We start from the raw sequence: 25917 nt of genomic DNA, 5'->3' as shown, positions 1-25917 counted from the left end.
TTATTTATCTATAGTTTTTTGCATGTCTGGACTTTTATATGCATTTGTGAATTACTCAACTACTCAATTTGTGACTTACTCAACTGGAGTATATGTATATATAATATAAAAAAAAGGTTTTAAAGAAAGCTTTGATAACTTTTGGATTTACTTTATATATTATATATTGTCCCACAATATTGGAAGAAATCTGACTTTATTAATGCTGAAGAATGTAAACTATAGACCTTAATAAGACATAGGCTTCCTTTTCAAAACTAAATATTTTAAATAGTTTCATAAACACTTTAAATGGACCTAAATACTCAAAATGTAAGTTTTCAAAAGAGATATTTCTCAAAAGCTATATTGCACAATAAGACATAAGTTTAATAACAATTTACAATATGTTATTATTGAAGCCATTAAGGACAGCAGCTGTTTATCAGTTTAGCACAATTTCCCTGGTTCTTCAGTTAACAAATACATTCAGTTCAGTGTGCATTAATGTTATCATTCACTCTACCAGCACCAAGTGTGCGGCATCATTAAGATGACCCCAAGTGACATTTAGTGTAGTGTAGATGGCATGATATTTTATCAATTATGACAAAGGCTTTTCTGATTGTACTGTAGATGTCAGTACTAATAATAGATTCTTAATTTTTCTGGGTGTCAAAATTGAATAATGAAAATGTTCTCTAATTATACCTTGTGTTCTTGGAAATGCTAGGAAATGCTTCGATCTTATTTTGCCATCATATTTTCTCACCTCTTGTCCTTATTGTGTTCTCACTGTTGCCTTCCATTCCTTTGGCCTATCTGACACCAGTCTCCTCTAAACTACCTGTACTTTTTGGCTTCTTTCCCTCTGTGACCTGACACTCTGCCCTCCTCTTGCTTTTGCTTTCTCATTCTGTCATCTTTGCCTGGTCTCTCGCCATCTGTTTTATCTTCATCTCCTCCTCTTTGTTTATTTCCTTCTTGGACCACTGACCTCTTGCAGTTTATTGACGTGTCGTCGTCACGCTAAAGTTGGCCACCTCTCCGAGTGTGTGGCCGATGAGGGTTTGATCTGACAGCCCTGTTCCCATACTGTCACGTCTCGAGACCGTCTCGTGCCAACTGCACCTGCCCCTCACGCTGGTCACAGCCAACTGTCACTTTACTGGGCATCCTGTACTTGCAGGGTGCTTTCACGAGCCAAATGTCCTTTAAAGTCGCAGTCTGTCTGTGGTGCTGTATGAGGATCCGTCTTGTGGAATTTCACCCGCTGAAAGGAGTGAACGCTTCACTGGGTTTGATAGATGTTGCTGAATCACTCCTGGTATCTTTACTGTAATTGACTGGTCAGTGCAGGCCTACAGTTATAGAATGCTTTCTGACTTTTATGTCATTTTACAATCTACTCCTCTCCTATGCTAAAAGTTTGTGAGTCTGAGAGTCTGTGACAGCTATTAGGCCTTCAATTCCCACACTTTTTAACAGTGTTAGAAAGATTAGTTCAGTAAGGGTTTGTGTAGGTGATTTTTTTTAACGCTGTTGGATGTCCTTATATCTATATGGAACTTCAGATTAACTTGAAGCACACCATTGTTTTCTTGGTTAATTGTCAACTAAATTGATGTCACACAACTACCTTCCCTTTCAAAATTCTGAAGTTGAATCCAAGATTGGATTGGATTGGCGACATTGGTGACATGGTTAAAAGTAATAATCCACCCTGTATTTTTACTTTCTAGACCTGGACTACCCACCTCTGATTAAGTTACTACATGATACTATAATAACTAGGATTTACATAGATCTCCGGTGGATTTTGCGTTTTACTCTCAAAGACTAGGTCAGTGGCTGAACTGCACTTATCAGGGCATTACACATGTTGTATAGTAACATATAACATTGCAAAGACTGTTATTAGTGTAAAAAACGTTGTCCGTTCTTTGCTGTTGCAGTGCTGTTAGCCAATCACAGGCAATATGTTTGCATGTATGAATATTTATGAGCAAGAGCCAAAATCCTATAGTCCCCCCTCACATAATTGGCATGTTTTTTTATAATAATTGGTACAATTGGCCTCTTTTTATAGAAAAATAGGCAAGACGTAGAAAAAAAAATTCTATATAACCTTTAAAATTGTATACATAATAAAAGTGCAAAGTTCACATTATGTCAAAAAGTAAAAAAAATACACAGCAAGGTCCTCTGAAAACAATATCCCTCTAGATTACACCACAGTTCCAGTCCTGTTTCTACTGCTGTCTGTGGCAGCCTGTGTGTTGTGTTTTGCAAACACTGAATGTCTCAACATGACATAGGCATGATATGCATAAACAAACTGATGGAAAATCATTTATTGTAGTTTGTTTGCTTGAGTAGTTCACTTATCCAGCAACATGGAGACATGGTTCATGATGTTTTACATACATTTTTGTGTAAAACCAAACATCTACATCAGACAGCTGACATATTACTCCATGCATATGGCGAAATACAAAATTACCACATTGATTAAAATAAATGTGTGCTTTGTAGTATTGTGATCTAGAGGTGGCTAATATGACAATGTTTTACTATACTGCTATAAATGTTCTAAATGTAAATTTATTGACAATGTATTTATATTATATACTTATTTAATATTGGGAATACCATTAGTGTTTAAGGTACACTTACTCAACATTACATTTCATTGTGAGTGTGATTATTCCAGTGGGACTTAAATTGTACTTTTTAGGATATATACCTACTTGTGCATTTTGACTGTGATCATGTGTATCAAGATAAATAGCATGTTTCATTATTTGTATTTGTATATATTTTAATGGTATGTTTTTTTATCATGGCTCATTGTGATCATGCAATTGCAAAATCACAATTGCATGATAAATAGTTGCAAGTGTTCACAAGGAAGCTAACAAATACCAGGAACAGAAACGAATTAAAATGAAAAGATCATATGGTTGTTATTGATTGTGCTACAAATAGAGTAAATAAAATAGTGTAGATATTTTTCTAGTTTGGAACATGCTGTCAGAGAGAATATTTTGGGCAGTTTGATCAGCTTCTGCTTATTGTAGGAAGCCAGCTCCCCTCACCAATGAGTGGAGACAAGAAAGAGTGATAATAGAGTTAAAGGAAGGGCTGATGGCTAGTGGCTCAATGCTAGCTAACAACTTAACTCTGCAGTAAGGACTGGAGCGTGTTAGCCCTGATGGTAACTGTTTTCTGAAATTAATTAATAGCTGGTGTTTAATAACATATGAGTGTCACTCCTCTGGTTAGATTAGTAGGTGCTGTGGTTTGATATGATATGTGGATTATAGCTTTAGTTCACTCCAGTCTTTAGTTATTGACCTCAGCACACAGGAATGCAGCTAGTGGCTCAATGCTAGATAAAAGCTGAACTCTACAGTACGGATTATGTTGGCACCGATGGCAACTGTTTCTTAGATGAATTAATCACTGATTTGTGATATCAGAATTATGTAGTTGTTCTGGTTAGATATGAAAAGTTCTGCTGCTTGATATGTGTATGACATCTATGCGTTACTCTGTCCTTCAGTTATTCAGTTTTTTAGATTTTCTAGCTTATTCTGTGTATTTCTGTGGGTTTTCCGTGTTTATATATGAATTCCACCTTCTCAATTCAAAAGAATTTCTCAATTTCATGATTCTGTCTGTGTTTTCCGCATTGTGGCAATCATAGGACCCTACATTAGAGTTCACTTTAGTTGAGTAGATTCACAACAGACAAGGAATTCTGAAACAAAAGAGCAAAATATACACAGACACAAACAATTAACATCTGACAGAATTAAACAACAGTGCAGGGCCACAATGGAGGCACAGGTATAAATATAAAAAAGTGGGAGGGGCTAAGGGCTAGGCAGGGCACAGGTGGGGATAACAGCTAAACAGAGCCATGTGCTCAAGAGCATGTGAAAAACAAAACAGGCCAACGAAGGAGAAAACACAAAGAAAGAGCAGAGAAGTGTGACAGTTACTCACATCACATAATTTCAGTAGTATTCCTGCATGCTAATTGATACAGCATATGAAGAATAAAGTGCATGTAGTGTTTATTCCACCTCCTGTTGAGTAAGCATCTGTTGATTTGTCTGCCAAGCAGCAAATCCGCCTCCCGAATGCATGCAAATTAGAAGGACTCTGCTCAGTGCTGTTTGGGGTTGGCCTTGACCCCATGACTCCTCTATGTATTTAATTTATTTATTTCAATAAATTTATTTTACTTTCCTTATGGTATTATGGGGTTATTTAGAAAGGGTCATCTTTTGTGTTCGCTCTGTGATCTATGAAAACACATCGATGATTAAATGAAGCTAACTGTTGGTCCAGAATGTCCTGTACATCCTCTGAGGTGGAATATTAGATTTAAGCACAAATTTAATTTCCTCTTTGACTTTCTCCTCTCCCCATCCCACTCTCCCTCTCTCTTTTTACAGTTCGTCAGCCATGTCTAAGGTGGCTGTGAAGAAGCTGCACTGGCGCTCCAAAGTGCAAGAGAACTTTGTGCCCCTGGTGGGCAGCTCTGGAGAACTGGGCGTGGCCATAGGGGGCGGCGCAGACTATGGGGAATTCCCATTCGTCACGGCTGCCCCGGGTGGTGGGATCACAGTCGGCGATGTCATCTTGGAAATTGGTGGGACCCCTGTTTTGGGGATGACTTTAGGTGACGTTCGTGGAGTGCTCAACTCTTGTCCCCATCCCATTCGCATCAAGACCGTCCCACCAGGTAATAAAAACAAATCTTACACAGACCTGTCAGTGTCCTGCCCACAAATTCATTATTTTCCAGAAACATTTGAGGCTGGACTGAGCACACCAGTAAATCACACTGCATTGAGACATAAATATGTTCTTTAGTAGGGTTAAGGAACTCAAGTATGACTTGACTGGATTTGAGCTTTTCCAACCATTTTGTTTTGCATTTCCACTTCCAGTTGCTCTTTTTAAAAAATGCTATTGTTTTAAGCAGAAATACAGGAGCATGAATCAAGTTGAGTCATTGAGTCAAGTAGAATGTTAAGTGAGTCAGCCTGATTAAAAGGACACCTCTGGATAATGTCTTTTATTATGACCTGTAACTGAACATAATACATATTAAAATAAGACCCATCATCAAAGAGACAGTATTTTTAACTTGATTGAAAAGCATATTAAATAGAGAAATTCTATTATCAAATCAAATTCTCAAATCGCTACAGCCCTCCTCTCAAGATCATTAAGACTGACTTGATCGGGTGGATTAAATTCGGTCTGCACTTGTATCCCACTCTTTAGTAACCATTGCCATAAGTGATGGGTTTACATGGAGCAGTATGTCACACCTGACCCTGACTCCCTCTGCCCTTTCAGCCTCGATTGATGACCAACTGTTAGTCAGTGGATGTCTTAATCTTTCTCTGTCTCTGCCTCTGAATAAACATGCAGCCATCTCTCACCTCAGTATCTCCTGGTTCATAGAACACTTTTGAATGTGCACTGTGTGCTTCCTCCATTAGCTCACATTTTTTTCATAAGTATGGCTTATGTTATATTTCAGACCAGCCATTGTATCAGTTTCTCATATAAACCTGATGGGCCGTAGGAATCGGCCACGTCTAAATCTGGTGTGTCTATGTTTAGTGCAGATCAATACGTACTGTCCTTGTTGAGATTCATCTAAAAGGCTTTTTTGGTCATAGCCTCAGATGTGTGTTACTTGTTTAATATAGAAATGTGAAATTGATTTTTTTACGTCAATGCTGTTAGATTTAATTAGCCTTCTGTGCTTAATGGAAATGCTTTGATTTAAGCCTGTTTTAATTAATAAACACGTGACAAAGTATCAAAATTCCAATTACATAAAGCAATGATGGCCCTGCAGAGTGTTCATTAAGAACATGCCAGTGTAGTTAGTGTGTGTGTGTGTTTGTATGAGTATTTGTGACTAGTGTCAATAGTAATGTTGTGTTATAGCTGTGAAATATGTTTTATTAGCTGAGCTGATGTTTTGGCGGTGAGGGGCGGGGTCAGTGCATCCCGGCGGCTGTCTGTCATTTTGACAGATATGCAATACGCACGGCTCATCCTTAACGGCCAAGTGGCTTGTCATCAGAGACCATAAAGCACTCCAGATCAAATGAATAGCTCAGCCAAGCTGAGGAAACGGGTGTGCTGCCGGCAGGCATCTCTAAACTGTAACCTAAATCTCTGTGGAAATGTGTGTGTGTGTGTGTTTGTGTGCACACTTATAACAAATCTTGATTTTATCCTTTTTCTTTTTAAGTGCTCAGACTGCTTAGACACAGTATACCTGCGGGCTATTCTTCATCATGATACCGCTGTAATGAAAATAATGTGAGTAGGGATGTACTGATTCAATGCAATGGATCGAATTGGAGCTGATCCATGCAGATATTAATGGATTAGGTTTTAGCTGTTTTAATAATAGTCCAGTTCTGGGTCTTTGTTCAGAACTGAACAGTGTTCGGAGTACCATCTGATGTCTAAAAGTGCCATTGATTGATATTACTGCTCAGCCTGCAGCACTATGAGTGTTCTCAAAAGGCAAATTAACAAGTTTACAGTGTGGAGCTACACTGCCTGGCCAAAAAAAAGTGGCCACCAAAAAAAAGGTCACACACTCTACTTATATTTCATTGGAACGCCTTTAGCTTTGATTACGGAAGGCATCCATCCACAAGGGCATTGTTTCAATCCCGTGTTATTTTTTTGACAGTATCTTACATTGACGATGGTAGAGTCTGATCGCTGGGCAAGTAAAAATCCATTGATGGAATAACCTGGTCTATATTCAGTATATTCAGGTAGTCAGCTGACTTCATTCTTTCAGCACATACTGTTGCTAAACCTAGACCTGACCAACTGCAGCAACACCACATCAAGGCTATACTCAGAATGCAGACAAATCGGATTTGTTTCTTAAATCAGATTTGGTAAGATGACTGTCTGCCCTGTTATTTGAAAGTGATTAGATCAGCTTTGTGTGTCCAGATATCCCAAATGCATCTGCATAGGTTGCTGTGGTAACGAGCTAGGCGTCAATGACTAACCTTTAGATCAATCTTAAGTTCAATATAAAATTCATATCCAATTAAAAGTGTTTTTTCTTCCATCTGCTGTTTTATTTTCTTGGTAATTTATCGTATATACTGTTACACTGCCTTGACAAAGACCTAACTACCTGGATTTAACTAAAGTAAATTATGTGGGGTTAAAGCTGCAGTTGGTCAGATCTAGGTTCAGCAACAGTATTCCACAAAAGGTTCACCACAAAGTCCAGATCTTAACTATTATTGAGAATCGTTGGGATGTGCTGGAGAAGGCTTTGTGCAGTGGTCAGACTCGACCATCATCAATGCTGCAAGATCTTGGTGAAAATTAATGCAACACTGGATTGAAATAAATCTTGTGACATTGCAAATGCTTATCGAAACAATGCCACAAAGCAAAAGGTGGTCCAATAAAATATTAGAGTGTGTGACTTTTTTTTGGTGCCAATTTTTCTTAGGCCAGCCAGTTTATAACTTAGTTATTTAACTAACCCAGTCTGAAATAAGATACATATTTTTGTTCTGATTGCAAAGCACAAAGATAGAAACATGTAACAAATGATGAAAGCAGGACGGAGACAAACAACAAAAAAGTTGCTGAAGAACTCATATAACAGAAGTAAACACGAATGTAAACCAATGTAAACCGAATACAGGGCAGATATGAGGGCAAGTAAGAGCTACATGTTACAGGATAACACATGAATACTGTAATGCTATAATGCTTCATAAAAATAGAAGATTAACACACTGTGTCACCAAATGACTTAAATGGAGGCATGAGTGTATCATATTTAATCAATCTGTAAATTCTGTGAATTGCTACAGCCGTGGTGTAAAACCAAAACAGCCTAATAAAACATTATTGATAGTGTTATAAATTAGAGTTTTATTTTACCACATCACTTCCTAATGTATTTCTCTGAATTCAGCTTATACTGTTCCTGAGTTCTGAGAGATCCCTATGTCCTGATAGGTGATTATAAAACACCTTTAAGATGTGGAAAGGTTGATCAATACTGCATCTAGCATGCTAGTGTGTGTGTGTATGTTGGGGAGGGGGGTCTGTGTGTTTTTGCAAGCTTTCAAGTTTGTAGATTTAGAGGTTGGTAAGGACACTGTCGCATGTTTGAGTGTGAATGTTAATTTCTGGGACACATTTTTATTCTGTTTGTTTGTAGAATCAAAACAACTCTCTCTCTATCTCTCTCTTCCTCTCTCTCTCTTCCCCTCCCTCTCTCTCTCTCTCTCTCTCTCTCTCTCTCTCTCCCCATCTCCTCTCTGTCACTCCCCCACCCTCTCTGACTCTTTCTCTCTTAGGTGTAGCACTGTGCAAGGATCTGAGGTTATATCTGAGCAAGTGTTTCACGCCTGGTTCTATGGACAGTCAACTTCAGCAAGTCATACGAGAAAATCTTTACCTGCGCGCTGTTCCCTGTGAGTCACACACACACACACACACACACACACACACACACACACACACACACACACACACACACTATAACCGGACACCTGGGTGCATTCAGCAGCACATTCGAAGTGCTTAGCCATGTAACACTCGGCAACTACCGAACACCATCTTGTTTTATTTTTTTCTCAGATAGGATGTGCATGTGGCTGATGGCCAAGGTACAAGGACATCCCACTATAGGCTGCAGTACACGTTTCAATGTTTAACTGTGGCGCTGTCAGGAATACATTACATTGTATGCACAAGAACCGCAAGGTTCCATCTAACATGTATATGATACTAGAGAGTGAGAGAACAAGCTAGAGAGAGGCTGATTCAGGGTTTTTAACATGACCAATACAACACCAGCAGAAAACTCTGCTTACCTTACCGCATACATTTTAAAGACCAGCCAACAGGTCTACAAAAAACAGCAGTCAGATATATGCTGAAATACACTAAATTATTATGCACTATATTAAATATGAGCACAGATAAATGTGCAGTATAAGTTCGCGAATCAAACAATAGACTCTTCATTTAGTAGCATCATCTCTGGAAAAAAAGAGGTCGCTTACAAATTATGAGTTTCTTTGATTTTACCAAATTGAAAAACTCTGGAAAATAATCAAGAGGAATATAGATGATCACAAGCCATTAAACTAAGCTGAACTGCTTAAATATTTGCACCAGGAGTGGCATAAAGTTATCCAAAAGCAGTGTGTAAGACTAGTGGAGGGGAACATGCCAAGATGCTTGAAAACTGTGCTCAAAAAACACATTATTTTCACATTTTCAGCAAATAAATGCTTTAAACGGCTATATTTTTATATTGAAATTTGGGAGAAATGTTGTCCATGGTTTATAGAATATATGTTTATTTGGTTAAGTAAAGCTCTTTCGTTTATTTACAGTAAGTTTAGACTTCCAGATTTCGAATGAAGCTGGGTGCAGCAGCATTAGCATTAGAAGCTAACCACTAGCGCTAGCCATAGTTAGCAGCTACTGTCATCCAACAGTGCTACACTGAGTGTTCCGTTAAGCCAGGGTAAAGTAAGCTAGCAGTTCGTCCCACATGGCTTGTTTTACCACAGTAAACATGCAGTCTACAGTCTGATAATACTCACCTCTGAATGGCGAAAGAGCTAGCGCTAAGTGGGTAATGCTAATGTTGCTCTAGCAATGTTAGCTGGGGTTAGCAGCAGGCTACAGTCTGATATTCTCAACGCTGAACAGCAAAAGAGCTTGCACTTAGCACAGTTAGCGAATAATGCTAATGCTGCTCCTAGAGTGCTAGCCAGGGCTAGCAGCAGGCTACAGGCCGATAAAACTCACCTTTGAGTAGCGAAAGAGCTAGCGCTTAATTCGATTAGCAGCTAATGCTAATACTGCTCCAGTCTCGGTGCTGGAGAATTAAACTGAAACTCCTGTATAACACTGTACTTCAGTGAAGTGCTTTACTGCTAATTACAACCTGACTGGTCAAATTCATATATAAAGCTCACCGGATTTAAAGGCGCACTGACAAGTTTTGGGAAAATTAAAGGATTTTAAGTGGGCCTTATTGTGGTAAAAATACGGTATATTTGTCGTTTAACCCTGATCTGATCTGAACTTATGTGAGCCTGTTCTGAAGACCAAAGCTACAAATATTCCTTTACTGTTTTTACTCTGACCAGCTGAGCCACATGGGACGATGAAATATTATTCCTTTCTACTTGAGGTTCATTTTGCGTTCCCTCATTTATTTGCTTGCTATCACACAGAACATCTGCCAGCAGTCGTGATTAAACAGCAGAAATTTTAACTTGCAATGATCTAAAGATATTAATACTGTTAACACCAGTCAGCGGCCTTCAGACATATTTTAAATGGACAGTGGACATAGCCAAAAATGCACACAAGCACATTTAATTAAACATGCAATGGTCTGCTGCTATTAAAATATTATTTTCAAAAAAAGAATAGTTAAATGTGTAAAATCATGCAAACAAAATGTGTAGTGGTACACGGCTGCCTGCAACAGTGACACAATATATACACAATAAACACTGTATATATTGCATATTTACAGGATTACAAACATTATCTTTGACTAGGCGTGGCTGCTTTGCTAATATCTGACACACAGAGAGTCTTCAGATGAAGATGAAAAGACTGTCGCTGTGGAGTGAGCTTTAATTAGTGTGAGATCCGTTCTTCATTAAGCTGCCGCTGACACCTTTGGAAAAGGAGCATGCAAACAACAGAGGGGAACAGGAAGAAGTATAGAGAAAAAGAACAAGAGAGATTCAGAAAAGTCAGGAGTATTGAATATGAGAGCCTGAGCCAATGCTCTCATGTTGTTTTTAGGTCCCTTATTCTTTATGTCACTTTTTCACCATCTTTCTCTCTCTAATTCGCATGCGTTCTTTTGGCGATGAGGTTCTCATGATGCTACAACCTTTTTCTCTGCACACACATCCTCTCTCTCTCCCTCATTTATCTGTGTTCTGTGTATAAACCTAATTATCTTTTAGGTAATTTATTTGACATTTAAATCTTCACATTAAGATGAGAAGCAGATTTGGATTAGCCGCTATCGAAATCATAATCCGTAATTAAGTCGATGGAGTTGTGCCAATTAATAAAGAAATGGAAACATAGCTCTGTGAAAATGATGGAAAAATCTAAGACCCTCTCTCTCTCACTCTTTCCCTCTCTCCCACTCTGCCCCTCCCTCATTCTTTCATGCTTCCTCTCCTTCATCTTTGTTCATACAGTGCTATTAAAATAGTGCTTGAAATCCTGAGACGAGAACATAACATGGTGAGAGCGCTACATTAATCTCAACATATTTAATGTGTGCATAGTCGCTGATCTTTCCACTTGCGAGCACATATTTAGCATACCTACTCAGCAGTGCCATTAACTCTGAGTGTTTAAAAACAAAAGTGGCTGTATATATGTGACAACGCATATACAGGCACCCAGAGGGATTTAATAAAAAAGAAAAAACATCTAAAGCAGTGATGAGAGAATAAAGGGCCTCGTCTGCTGTGAGATCTCATCTGATAAGTGCCCGAGGCACGTTCACAGTGATGAACTACCATATGCACCCATTTACTACTATTTATGGGAAAAATCTCTCACATTGAAATGCACAGATGAGAACAATCCCACATGATGAACAAGAGGAAAAGGGAAGCTGCAGATCTGTTTTTCTAAATGGCTGGTGCGAGCCATTTTGCAGCGTCATTCCACACTGTCTCATTAATATTAATTGAGAGTCAACAGTGGAGTTGACTGAATCAGATATTTGGCACAACCAATTGCATTTTAATGCAAATGCAGTTCAGATGTATTTTATCAAGATGGAAAGCATCTATCCATTTTTACTTTTTAAACCCCAAATCAGAAGTCAGTCAAACCTGGAGTAATGAGGGGAATGGAAAAACAACATTAGATTTACTTTTTTTTATGTTTTTTTTTTTTTTAATACAGTATATATCAGTTCCTGCTTTTAGGCCTGCAAAACGTTGCAAAAGAAGTTTTGAAAGTACAAAACCAGTATTCACAAAATACGAAAAAGCCTTTAAGGAGCAGAGATTTTCCAATTTCTCAACAAATGCATGACAAAATTATTAAAACATTTAGAAATAGTGTTCCTCAAAGAACAAAGAATCTAAAAAGATTTGCCACTTTCCTCCTCTACAATGCATTTATTAGCTCTAACCGCGGCTAGCAGTTAGTGGTTAGCCGCTAATGCTAATGGTGCTGCAACCAGCCTTAGTGGAAATCTGGAAATCGAAGCTTACTGTAAATAAACAGAAGCGCTTTAGTCACCCAAACAAACAGTTTTCAGGACAGTAAAATGAGAGGAAAATGTTTTATTGAAGAATTTGTTTTTTTTTACTTAGCTTAGCTTTCTTTAAATTAGTTACACCACCACCACCCAGCGGCGACACTTAGAAATTAGAAGGAAAACATTGTGACACCACTGTTCCTTACTAATATCACATAATATGCCATATACAGGATGTGCATGAAAATAGTCCAGAAAATAGACATTCATTGACATTCACTTATAACCCGGTGCGCCCTATAGTTAGAAAAATACGGTACTTTAATACAAGAGGCCCCAGATCTTTTGGGGAAGAAATGAATCATGTCATTGAGGATGTGTATCTTCTCATCACCACAGGCAATGACTAACACTGTTTATTGACTGTAATAGTGATACTCATCAACACACTCCACTTGCTTGCTTTAAGCTTGTCACCCTGCAGCTGGGATCTGCCTATAGTCGGTGCCACAGCCCCATTGAGCCTTCTGCTGTATACCCTGCTTACCACGAATGCATCCCCAGAAATCACACCAATCACATTATTGCAATCACAAGTTCGCTGATGACCTGACAGTTGTGTAGCTCATCTCTAACATCGATGAGACATCCTACAGGGAGGAGGTGAGGCAGCTTAAGTTCTGGTACAAGGACAACAACCTCTCTCTGAATGTCAACCAGACAAAGCAGATGATTGTGGACATAAGAAGCACACAAGCATCCCACCGTCCCTCTTCACATCAAAGGGTGGAACCATCAGTGCTCATCACTGACAACTCAATGAAGTGGTTTACCAGCAGCTCTTTTTCATAAGGAGACTGAAGATGCTCAATATGCATGCACTTATCCTCAACTGCTTCTACAGAAGCATCATAGAGAGTACCCTGACATCCAGAATAACTGTCTTGTATGGAAACTGTTCTGTCTCACAAAGGAAATGACTGCAGCCGGTGGTGAAGACTGCCCAGCACATTACCGGGTCAAGTATTTCTGCCGTCAAGGATATCACTGAGTGGTGTAGAAGGAAAGCCCTCAAGTCTGAACACAGGCTATAGCGCATTAAGGCCAAGTCCTCTAAACTCTAGAAGGTTTCTTCCCACAGGCAGTCATACTGAGGAACAGATCTGCCTGATGGTCCTTGGTCACATTCAGCAAAATGCCTTCAGTACATTATCTGCACTTGTGACAGTGAGCCAAGCTGCAAATAACTACTTACCGTATTTTCGCATTATAAGCAAACCAGATTATAAGTCACATTATCAATGAACGACTATTTTGTCTATTTTCATACATAAGGTGCACTGGATTATAAGGCGCATTATGCGACACTAATAAGGAACAGGGGTCTTGCCATGTTTTCCTATTAATTAATCAGGTCTCGCCGCTGGGTGGTGGTTTTGTAACTAAGTTAAGTAAACCTAAGCTAAGTAAACAATCTGTAATTCATAAAAAAAACATTTCCCTTTTACAGTCAAACGAGCGCTGAATGTTAATCTACACAGAAATATCTCCTGAAAACTGTTTATTTGGGTGAGTAAAGCGTTTCTATTTATTAGGATTAGCGGAAAACAGCACTTAGCATGGTTAGCGACTAATGCTAATGCTGCTCCAGCAGTGCTAGCTGGGGTTAGCAGCAGGCCACAGATTGATATACTCACCTCTGAATGGTGAAAGAGCAAGCACTGAACTCGGTTAGCGGCTAATGCTAATACTGCTTGAGCCCTGGTGACGGAGAACTAAACTGAAACACCTGTACCACTGCACTTCAGAGGAGTGGCTTTACTGCTCCTTACAACCTGACAGCTAAAATTCACACATAAGGCGAACCAGACTATAAAGCATCGTTTGACACATCATTTGAAGTTTCAGTTTCATCCTTTTCAGAATTACAAATCAGATATCAGTGGCTGACAGCTGGGCTTATTACCAACAATGTGTTTAAATGTGCTATTCAAATGCACATTATTCAGTTATGGACACCATTTTTAAGGATTGTGTTTTCATTGAAAGCTGCAGCTGTTTCTTGTGGTTGCATTTAGACATTTAATTTGAAAGACAGAGCAGTTGTGAAACAAGTTTTCTAATATTATTTGAAAAGAGTCATCCCCCCAATATTTATGATGTCTGTTACCTTGCTATCCCATTTCTATCCTTTTTTTCACCTCCCTTGACATAAAAAATTCCATTATTCTAATTTTGCTGTGTAGACTGAGATGCATTCCCACAAATTAGAAATATATCAGATTAAGATTCCACATATCGAAGTGGCCCAAATCAAACTTGAAAATAGACTTAAATCATGATCTAGCGATCAAGAATGCTTACAGCCTAGACTTTTGGAGACAGCCAATATTTCACTCCTGACTCAATAACCAGTGATTTAGAATGTGTGTCTCAAATCTAACAATTCCCATTCTTCAACAAATACCTCCCCAAAGAGTATGGGTGTGGCAGCATCATGTTGTGGGGGATGCTCTTCTTGAGCAGGGACAACTTTTTGAAATTAAAGGAAAGATTGATGCCATGGAATACAGGGCAGGACTACAGGGCATGCTTCACTCTGCTAGAAGGGTGAAGTTTTGCTTCATATTTCACCAAAACAACAAAAAGGATATGAAGAAGCCACAGTATAATGCTGTATTCCATTTAGCTCAGAAGTCAAACGTCGGAGCTGAGAATGATGTCACAGCCAAGTTGCAAGTGAGTTTACCAGTTAAACATTCACACTGGTAAAACATTATACATTCTTTTGCCAGAACCCATCCAAATCGCTAAATTCAATCGTTTTAATCATTTTTATGGCCATAGGTGTATAAACCCAAGCAACCAGGCATGCAGACGTTCACAGAGGTCGCCAACTTCGCCAACAATCGCTACAGACCTTTAAACTTCATGTGGCCTTCAGATTAGTTTAAGAACAGTTGAACATTGAGAGCTTCAAGGAATGAGTTTCCATGGCGGAGTAGCTCCATCCAAGTCTTACATCACCAAGCTCACCAAGCATCAGATGCAGTGGTGTACAACCTTCCGTCACTGGACTCAGTGGAGATGTGTTCTCTGGAGGGACAAATAATGCTTTTCTGTCTATTAATCTGATGGACAATTCTGGGTTTCACGGTTGCTAGAAGAACGTTACTTGTCTGACTGCATTGTGCCAAGTATAAAGTTTGGTGGAGGGGGGATTATGGTATGAGTTTGTTTTTAGGAACTGGGCTCGGCTCCTTAGTTTCAGTGAAAAAAACTCTTAAAGCTTCAGCACACCATTCGATTTTGGACAGTTTTATGCTTCGACCAGTTTTTCACACCTGACTTTGCATCAGTGCTCAAAGCAAGGTCACCTTAGATGAGTAAGTTTGGTGGCAAGTTTGATAAAACTTGATTTTCCTGCACAGTTAAATGCATTATAGCAGAGGCTTCACAGAGAAAGAAAATAATACAGTTTATTAAGTAATATTTCAATTTTAATTAAATCATCTTTACAGCCAGTCGTAATGTGAGTAGGTTTGATATTTGGTTTTGATGTGTCCAGTCACTGGTTTCATTCTCACCCGGTAATCTGCCACCCACACAGTTCATTTTGCGGACATATGTGCATGTAGTCTGCTGTGCCCAACCCAAGTCTGCTGTAGTGTTTGTGTTTTGTGTTTGTGTGTGTGTGTGTGTGTGTAGGGTTGTAGAGACGCGACTCCGGTAATCTCTGGTTTATACTGTGAAGTAGGTCATGTCGAGCTCGATGCTGCCCACCGCCTGCCAAGCCCTCACCCTATTTGCTATGAACACACCCACACACAAACACACACACACACAAACCACTGTTGGCAGTGTGTCTTGAGCTTTGGCAGCACAGGAACCTTCCCATGTCCTGGGGTTTGACAACACATGCGACAAGTGCACTAAAGTACAAATATACACGTACAAAAGATGCACACGTGCATCCCACACACACCGCCACAGGTTTACCGCCACACACATGCACACACACACACACGCACACGTACTGAAGACGCAGATTGCACTGTCCTCATTTTATCTCCTCTGGGGGTCATTGCCTTCAGTCTGAGTCGTGATGAAGTTGTGGAGGTCGTGAGGAGGAGGGGCAACCGTCTCCTTCCCTACAGCTGCCTGCTCCAGCGTAAGCATGGCGTCGATTAACATCGCTAAATTTAGTAAAACAAAAAAAAGCTAAACAAACAAAACACTTGTTGTAGCCAAGCAGATTTGTTTACAGATGTTTCCCACAGCTGCATTTCTTGGCTGCAGAAGGAAGGGACTGACCCAAGGCAAAGAGTCCTCAGATCAGATCTTAGTCTTCTATGTAAATAGCATCGTCAAGTGCGGGCTGACATATAGTTGAGGGTTTAGAGGTAAATTCTGAAGATACACAAGTATAATTTACACGTGTTACTGAGTATTTTATATGTTAGATATTTTAGCTTAATTATTATTGTAAAAAAATTGCCTAAATCCCAAACATTTTCTTGATGTTTGATTGGATTTGTTCCTTGTGATTCAGGTTAATACAGTATAATGTAATATTAAAATGTTAAATATTTATAGGCTATTTTTAGGCATATATTGTGCGCTAAGCCCCTCAGCATTGAGCTGGAACTCTGTTCTCTGGACTGATGGTGCTTCATTCAACACTTTTGGCCAGTGGACATGTCATAATCAGATATTTTTATTACAAAGAAACAAATCTCCAAAAGGTTACACAGAACAAAACACAATAGCGGTCACAAGCAAAGAATCATCATCACAATCAGTCATCCAAGAAAGGGACAAATGAAGGCAGGGACAAAGGGACAAAAATTGACAACCACATCAAACACAAATAATTAGGGGCCCACTTTAGTTTCTGAATCAGTTTCTCTGATTTTGCTATTTATTGGTATATGTTTGAGTAAAATGAACACTGTTATTTTATTTTGTAAACTATGAACAACATTTCTCTGAAATTCCAGATAAAATATTGTCATTTAGAGCATTTATTTGCAGAAAATGAGAAATGGCTGAAATAACAAAAAAGATGCAGAGCTTTCAGACCTCAAATAATGCAAAGAAAACAAGTTCATATTCATAGTTCAAAGTTCAAAGTTCAGAAATCAATATTTGGTGGGATAACTCTGGTTTCTAATCACAGTTTTCATGCATGTTGGCATGTTCTCCTCCATCAGTCTTACACACTGCTTTTGGATAAGTTTATGCCACTCCTGGCGCAAAAATCCAAACAAGTCAGCTTGGTTTGATGGCTTGTGATCGTCCATCTTCCTCTTGATTATATTCCAGAGGTTTTCAATTTGGTAAAATAAAAAAAAAACTCATACTTTTTAGTTGGTCCCTTATTTTTTTCCAGAGCTGTATAATGCTGGTAATGCATTGGAATAGGTTGACAATACTTTGCAAAAGGTAAAACAATCTGAACAGCCATTTTTAAACAAACACATGTAATCAGAAACAGGTAAATGTAATCAGTACTCAGGTGAGAAGGGGTGGGACAATAGGATTGGTTGAGGTGGATGGTGTGATATCAGATGAATTATAGGAATTGTAGTTTAACATGCAGAGAAAGAAGTCATAATTGTGACTGTGTATTTTTAATATACATGTGTACAGTTTTTTTTATAAACCAACATAACAGCATCCACATAACATAACCACATGCACATGTTTGAAAAAAAAAACATAGCGTGACAATATTATGGGGTGACAAGACATTTCTTAGGTATTTATTAGTAAGATACAATTTGCATGTGTGTCTCCGGCATTTCCCATCATGCATCCCCTGAATTGTTCTTAATTATTATAAAAAAACACACCTATTAGCCAGGGAGTTGCATTAAGCATTATATTAATTACCTCCACATAAACACACACACAGTAGGGATAAAATTACACTGTCCTCATTTTCTTCATGTCTCTTTAGTGTTTAATAAATGGCATCTAATTTAATGTGTATGACGTTAGTCTCTTAAGAGAGCAACAATATAATTTTAGAGTTGGTAAGAAAATATGGATCAGTAAATTCCTAGACACATAGATCAGAATATGAAATGAACTTTACAATGGCAGCAAATCAGTGCAGGCTTTTCTGCCGAAGCAGTGTATCAGTGCATTCTGGCTGCAATTTTAATCTTCAACAGTTGGCTGCATGGATGCGAGCGCATTGCAATGTGGTCCACGTGCATTGCCCTTTAAAAGAAGCATCGCTGCTGAGTGGATTTTTTTCCAGGCTGAGCCGAAAGGCACTGTGTATGTTTCCACTAAGCCAGGCAGACAGGGCGGGCTGCCACATCCTCAGGCTGGCATCTCTAATCTGACTCGACTTGGCTGGGGAAAATCAGAACAAACAGTTTGGATGCAACCACATATGCACAAGGTGGTAAACTTACAGTCCCATTTAGTGGCCAAATTTAAAAATGCGCAGACAGGGTTTGCAGTAAGACTGGCAGCGACAGGCAGTGACACAGCATGCTGGCCAATAACTGAATGACTATTACTGCTACCCTGTGGAATGTCTAGCTTTTTTTACTCTCCTATAGAGTTACATTAATAAGACCTGATTTTACAGTCGTAAGGTAGTGCAATTTAGGTCAGAAATTTACTTCAGTAGTTCTATTCTAATTGTAGGTTTACTTAAGCAGTATACTGCACTGTTCAGTACTGAAGTTAATAGACCTCAGCACTGCTACTCAAGTCAAATCTGAGAGAAATTTACACAAACAACCACAGCCAGTCTTTTGGTAAACAAACGGCTAAGTGTGCTAAATTACCTCAAAAGTTACTATCCTAGCCCTGTATAGCTCATACCTTTCAGCTGAAAAAGAAACTATATCTATATCTCCCAGCTTGATTTAGGGCGTGTCGGTGTGTATAGTATCGTGAGGGTGCAAAAAATATGCCTTGCACGGCTTGAAACACAAAATTCTCTTAATCAATCATAGGTGTGTTTTGTGCGTAACGTGTAATAAACCAATTAGTGTGCTAGTTGTCATTCCCTTTAAGAGACATTTGTACTCTGACTTTATCACGTTGATATGCTAACAGCGCTAAGGAGAGGAAACTGACCTGCACGCTTACACTGTGAAAGTACACTAGCGGCTTATATTTAATTTTTTTATTTGTTTATTTTTGTGTGTAATAAGTGGGGGTATGTGCATGCTGAGCAGCGATCCTGCATGGCTAAGATCCGATTGGGTGCCTGACTGTTAACTGTTGTCAGGGTTTTAATACATCAGTGGTGCACATTAACTTTTCCGCCGCCAAGATCGAAACAACAAGATATATTGATAAACTCCGACCTATTTTAAAGCAGCGGGTGCAAGGCGTAAAAAAATAGACTGTTGACAGGTTGGAAGATAGCAACGAGCATCGCAACACGCCTTGCGCAGGGTCTACGATAGTCTCTTACTGCTGCTCTGTAGAATGTCTAGTTTTCTTATTCTGCTATAGTATTAGGTGGATGGGACCAGACATTACAGCCTTTAGGTAATGGGGCATGTGGGTTGTGAGATATGAAAGGTGGATTTTATGGCTTTTTTTACAGCTCTGTGTAATTCATATTAAAGGGGCTCATTTTAAGGTTGTTTCTATGGAAACAGGGGTCATCTGGCAAATCAAGAGAAACCCTTGGGATATTATGGCCCTATCTTTATAACAGCACTTTGCACATGTCTTTGTGTGTGCAACATGTTTGGAAATCTGTAGAAAGCTGTTATGAATGATTTGTTTGTTTAAAGACTTGGCCAATATAAAAATGCTATATGTAAATTGATGTAAAAAGAAGTGTTACCTCATTGGACTGCAGATAATATTTCAATATATACAGCTCTGGAAAAAAGAGACCTCTTAAAAATGATGAGGTTCTTTGATTTTACCAAATTGAAAACCTCTGGAATATAATCAAGATGGATGATCACAGCCATCAAACCAAGCTGAACTGCTTGAATTTTTGCACCAGGAGTGCAGGCATACACAATCCAAAAGCAGTGTGTAAGACTAGGAGAACATGCCAAGATGCATGACAACTGTGATTTAAAAAACAGGGTTATTTGACCAAATATTGATTTCTGAACTCTTAAAACTTTATGAATATGAACTTGTTTTCTTTGCATTATTTGAGGTCTGAAAGCTCTGCATCTTTTTTGTTAATTCAGCCATTTCTCATTTTTTGCAAATAAATGCTCTAAATGACAATATTTTTATTTGGACTTTAGGAAAAATGTTGTCCATAGTTTATAGAATAAAACAACAATGTTTATTTTACTCAAACATATACCTATAAATAGCAAACCAGAGAAACTGATTCAGAAACTGAAGTGGTCTCATATTCTTCCAGAGCTATATACAGGGGTTGGACAATGAAACTGAAACACCTGGTTTTAGACCACAATAATTTATTGTCCCAACAGACAGTTCTGGTGGAAGCAGGAGAGTTGAGGTGCACATTGAATTCTGCTGTGATTTGGGCAGCCGTGGTTTTATGTTTTTTGGATACAATCCGGGTTAGCACTCGAACATTCCTTTCAGACAGCTTCCTCTTGCGTCCACAGTTAATCCTGTTGGATGTGGTTGGTCCTTCTTGGTGGTGTGCTGACATTACCCTGGATACCGTGGCTCTTGATACATTCTGTCTTGGTCACAGATGCACCAGAAAGACGTGCACCAACAATTTGTCCTCTTTTAAACTCTGGTATGTCACACATAATGTTGTGTGCATTGCAATATATTGAGCAAAACTGTGCTCTTACCCTGCTAATTGAACCTTCACACTCTGCTCTTACTGGTGCAATGTGCAATTAATGAAGATTGGCCTCCCACACTAAAATGACATGTGTTTCAGTTTCATTGTCTAACCCCTGTATATATATCAGCTTTGGGATGGTTCTGAGATGGATGTGAAAAAAGTGTGGAGCCCTGCACTGAAGTACAAGTATGTGCAGACTGAGTTTGATGCTGATACAGGTAAAATCGTAGGAAATCCATTTTGGTACATACATCAGTCAGGTTCTAAAAATGTCTGGGTGTGTGAGTTTATCTGGCCATTCTGTGCAGTCAGGTGTTTCTAGGGTTGTGAACGTGCAGTCTGTAGTGTCATATTACACTGTACACTACGTACATTACATAAGCTTTGTGTCACAGAACTGCAGATAACCGCAAAAAAAGCTCAGGCTCATAGCAGACAGTCAGTGTTTTTTGTGATTTTATGTACATATCAAGTACCTGTGTACCATTCTAAAAAAAAAAATCTTTTTTCATTGTCTGGCATCTCGCATTAATGTATTAGGGCTGTCTTTATAAAAGCACTTGTAAAGCCTGTGAGTAATCAAGAGGTCAGCACAAAGCCCCAGGAGCAAAATAAGCTATTTTTACAGTCTGTTAAGACATTCATTGCAATGCTGTGGTTAAAGGATAGTTTATGCTTCTAATCATCCCCCCTTCTCTCTCACTCTCTCTCTCCCTTTTTTTTTTGCAAATTTATCCACGCAAGAGAATTAAATGCAATTGTAATTAAAGAATTAAATGTAATTATTGCTCATCCATTAAAACCAGAACGGTAGAATTGTGTGAAGAGTGTGAGAAACAGATGAGTGGAGAGAGAGAAAATGCTTCACACATGATCAACTGCTTGACAGTAGGCCATAAAAGATTATACCTCTTAAGCAAATTAAGTAACAGTGGGACATTTATCAAAAATTCATGAAGTAGAATCATATAAAGATGCTGCTTCAGTGTTTAAGTGACTCTAAAGAGAATAGACTGCATACTTATCAGATTACTTTGCTGCTGCTAGTAGTGTTGATGTGTTGCATCCCCTACATTCTATATGACAGTTTGTTCTCAGATCTGTGCACAGAAAAGGCCAAAAAAAAAACATGGTCAAAATAGTCTTTGTTTTTAGCCCAGCATTTTGCACAAGACTTCATTTGCCCACTAGCAGAGTTAATTTACCCCAAAGCTTGTGTAATTAATTTTTGCTGTCTGTGCCGTGGGCATTTGAGCAGTGAGTAGCATCACTGTGTCCTTCACCTTACCTTCAGCCTTATAGAAGAGCACAGAAATATACAAAGACATGTTATATAAAAGAGCCCAACTGGTTACATGAAGCTCTTTCAATGTAGGGTGTTATTTTGGTGTTATTTTTATATGTTGCTTTAAAATAAAAAAGGTTTGGTATATATTTAGAAGCCATATTCATGGCAGGAATTATTATTATAACTTAAGATACTTAACAGTTGTATTTTTATCAATGTAGATGTAATGGACAGTTCATGTTTTAGAGTTTGTATTCTGTTACACCATGTGTAAGATAAGATTCTGAAATAATATGAACACTTTCTCTCACATACTGATATCGATTTTAGGAAGATAAAAAATCTAATAACCCATAAATATCAAACAGTATGATGTAAGATATATATTTTTTTATTTACCAAGACTGTACAAATTAATTTGGGAGTAAACACGAGGTAACTGCATGGCCTACATTCACATGTGCTTGTAAACATGTGTCGAAAGCTGTGCATCTCAGTCCAGCACAGTTTTGTGCAATATTTCCAGTTACAAATGAAAAAAGCTATTTTTTACCCTTTAAAAAGCCATTTAAAGGGCCTGATTAAAGGTCTGATTACTGTTGTTTTGCTGTTTTCCTCGGGTTTTGAGATCTGATTCAGCTCTTGATCGGTCAGGAGACAGCGTATGGGTGGGGCTGGTGACATCATGGGGGTCCCTGAATTGTTTAATATCGTGTTATATATCGTAGAAAAAAAAAATTTACAATGTATTTTTTTTCCAATATCAAGCAGCCCTACCCCAGATTTTTGAGAACATGCACATGCCTCCTCCATTACATGTATAATCAACCACCACCTCTTTTCCAACTGCCAAAAATGTAGTAAGACTTGCCAGCCAATGCACTTGAAGGCAAGTGCCGGCTCCCCAGGTCTGATACATCAGTCAACAGATGCCTGTGCGGACCAACATCACAGCTTGGAGTGAGGATGGTGATGAGGGCGGCTTGTCATCTACCGACCAGAGAGAGAGGGCACCCAGAGGGCAGCTGATGGCTAGGCTGCACGACCAGCAGGCCATAGTGTCAGAGTTATAGGGTCCTAATTAACTCCCTGCCCAAGGCACATTGTGATGCTTATTGCTATATTACATCCCAGGAACAGTCTATTTTCACAGCTCAGCTTGAGCCTGCAGTTTAAATCAGGCTGGATCTTATGAATATATCTAGGCTAATAGTGATGTGGCCTATACCGTATTGTTCGCACTATAAGGTGCACTATCGATAAATGTCTATTTTCTGGTCTATTTTCATACATAAGGCGCACTGGATTATGAGGCGCATTTTATGTTTTCCTTCTAAATTAATCACCTGTAAAGCTAAGCTAAGTTAATTAAAAAAAAACTGTAATTCTTAAAAAAAATACATTTCAGAAAAGTCAAACGAGCCCTGGATGTTAATCTACACAGACTTATCTCCTGAAAACTGTTTTTTGGTTGAGCAAACAAACTTCAGTTTATTTACAGTAAGCTTAGATTTACAGATTTCCACTAAAGCTGAAGCATTAGCACTGGCGGCTAACCTCTAGCAGTTAGCGGCTAATGGCATCCAAAAGGGCTATACTGAGGAACCCTGAGCAATATTTGCTAGCAGTTCTTCCCACAGAGCTTGTCTAAACACGGTAAGTGCATAGGCTACAGTCAGATATACTCACCTCTAAACAGCAAAATAGCTAGCACTGTGGTTAGCAGGTAATGCTAATGCTGCTCCAGCAGTGTTATCCGGTGTTAGCAGCAGGCTACAGGCTAATAATACTAACCTCTGAACGATTCAAGAGCTAGTTTTTTGTGCGGTTAGCAGCTAATGCAAAAACAGCTGGAGAACTAAACTGAAACTCCTGTATAACGCTGTATGATTTTTGGTAAAATTAAAGGATTTTAAGTGCGCCTCATAGTGCAAAAAATACGGTTAAAGAGGTGTGTTCAGGTACATTTCTGGTGCATTTCTGTTTGGGCAGGGTAAAACACAGGTGCGCACTGACACCTTTTTTCCATCGATCCACGATACCAAAGACACACTTGACACACCCTAATGCCAGCTGCAAGGTGCAGGGTTGACGGCTGACCTATAGAATGCTAAAATAGCACCCTTAGCCTGCTGAGCCAGGTGGAGCTTCAATATTGGAAAATTTTACTCACAAAATTCACAATGTCATTCAATGACATTTATATAGTAAGGAAATTGTCCGTTGTAATTTTGTCAGTAAGTGACAGTGTATATAGAGCTGCCCTCAATATCCTATTAATGGTTAAGTACAAAGCAGTAAAAGTCTACAGCTGCCCCTCCTGAATGTAGCAGTGTGTATCCCGTCATTATTTATTGATAAAGTTGATAAATAATGATACTTAGCGACATTTTCTATTATCTTCTCCTCTATTAATCAATATTCAATCTGCCTGTTCAGTTTGCATGTGGATGTTTTGTGTGGCTGAGACACACACACGCACACACACACACACACACAAACCCACACACACACAGTCAGATCCCCCTGGGGTCAGCCTTCTTATTGGACAGGCGACCCATCACAGACTCCTTCCCCTCCCTGATGGCTTCTGGTCTTGGGGTGATTGACGTGTGCTGGGTGTGGTGATAAACAGCTCGGTCTAAGTACACCACTGGGCCTCTGGCTGTGTGAGCTATGGCTGAATATGTCAATACACACACACACACACACACACATCCAGCCATACACACATTCAGTCTCACACACACCCACAGCCCCTCACACGTAAGCGCTCAATGCAATAAAGCTCAGAATGCAGCACCTTGGGGCTAAAGAGGACAAATAATGTTCAAGTCGAAATGCATCATGGGACTTTACTGGGAGTTTCTTCACTTGAGAATTTGGGGAAGCATGTGTGTGACAGTGTGTGTGTGCATGTCAGATCACACAAGATCGTGAGGAGGATAAGGGAAGTGATGATTGATGGCGTGCCAGGGTCTTACCATTCAGAGCCTGTAGAGCTCTGCTGAGAGAAGACGGAACATGTCAGGATTTAGATGTTAGAATGTTTGATTTGCCGGGCCATTACTATCACAAGCCTGTTAACCTCCTGATTACACAAGGATGTTACAAGAAGAAGCTTTAAAGGAATAAGTAGAAGATGTTAGGATAATACTAAAAACTAAGCACTGTGCACATTAGAGCACTAATTATTTGTTAATATAGGCTGATGATGCTGAGAACAATTAAGGAATTCAGGAATAACAATGCAATTCAGATATAAAAACAAAGATGCACAAAAATAAAAAGTAAAAAACACTGATGTCTTTTAAAAATGTGTCCAGAATTGTTAGGATCAGAATTGTACCACTTGTGCTATATATTCAGACATGCTTCTGTTTTTTTTCATCATGGTTGGTGATGCAACTTATTACAAATAATCCAGGATTTGTATGGATCACCCCTCACGGTTTTGGATGCACATGGATCAAGCAATTATTTACTCCACTATTAAAGGAGAAATCTGGTGTTAAATGGACTTGGGGTGAATTGAAACATGATAATGAGTAC

General features: G+C 38.9%; 1 protein-coding gene across 1 annotated transcript in view; it reads left to right on the top strand.

The window, feature by feature from the left end:
* Positions 1-25917, top strand: part of LOC103038904 (membrane-associated guanylate kinase, WW and PDZ domain-containing protein 3) — a 121494-nt gene that overhangs the window by 24150 nt on the left and 71427 nt on the right. The window contains exons 2-3 of the mRNA XM_022670646.2: positions 4446-4735; positions 8379-8495. Coding sequence (XP_022526367.2) covers positions 4446-4735; positions 8379-8495 — 407 coding nt within the window. The remainder of the gene's footprint in view (positions 1-4445; positions 4736-8378; positions 8496-25917) is intronic.

Source organism: Astyanax mexicanus, chromosome 12 (assembly GCF_023375975.1).
Source record: "Astyanax mexicanus isolate ESR-SI-001 chromosome 12, AstMex3_surface, whole genome shotgun sequence".
NCBI lineage: Eukaryota > Metazoa > Chordata > Actinopteri > Characiformes > Acestrorhamphidae > Astyanax > Astyanax mexicanus.
The sequence above is the reverse complement of the archived record's forward strand: the minus strand, read 5'-3'. Positions and strand labels throughout refer to the sequence as shown.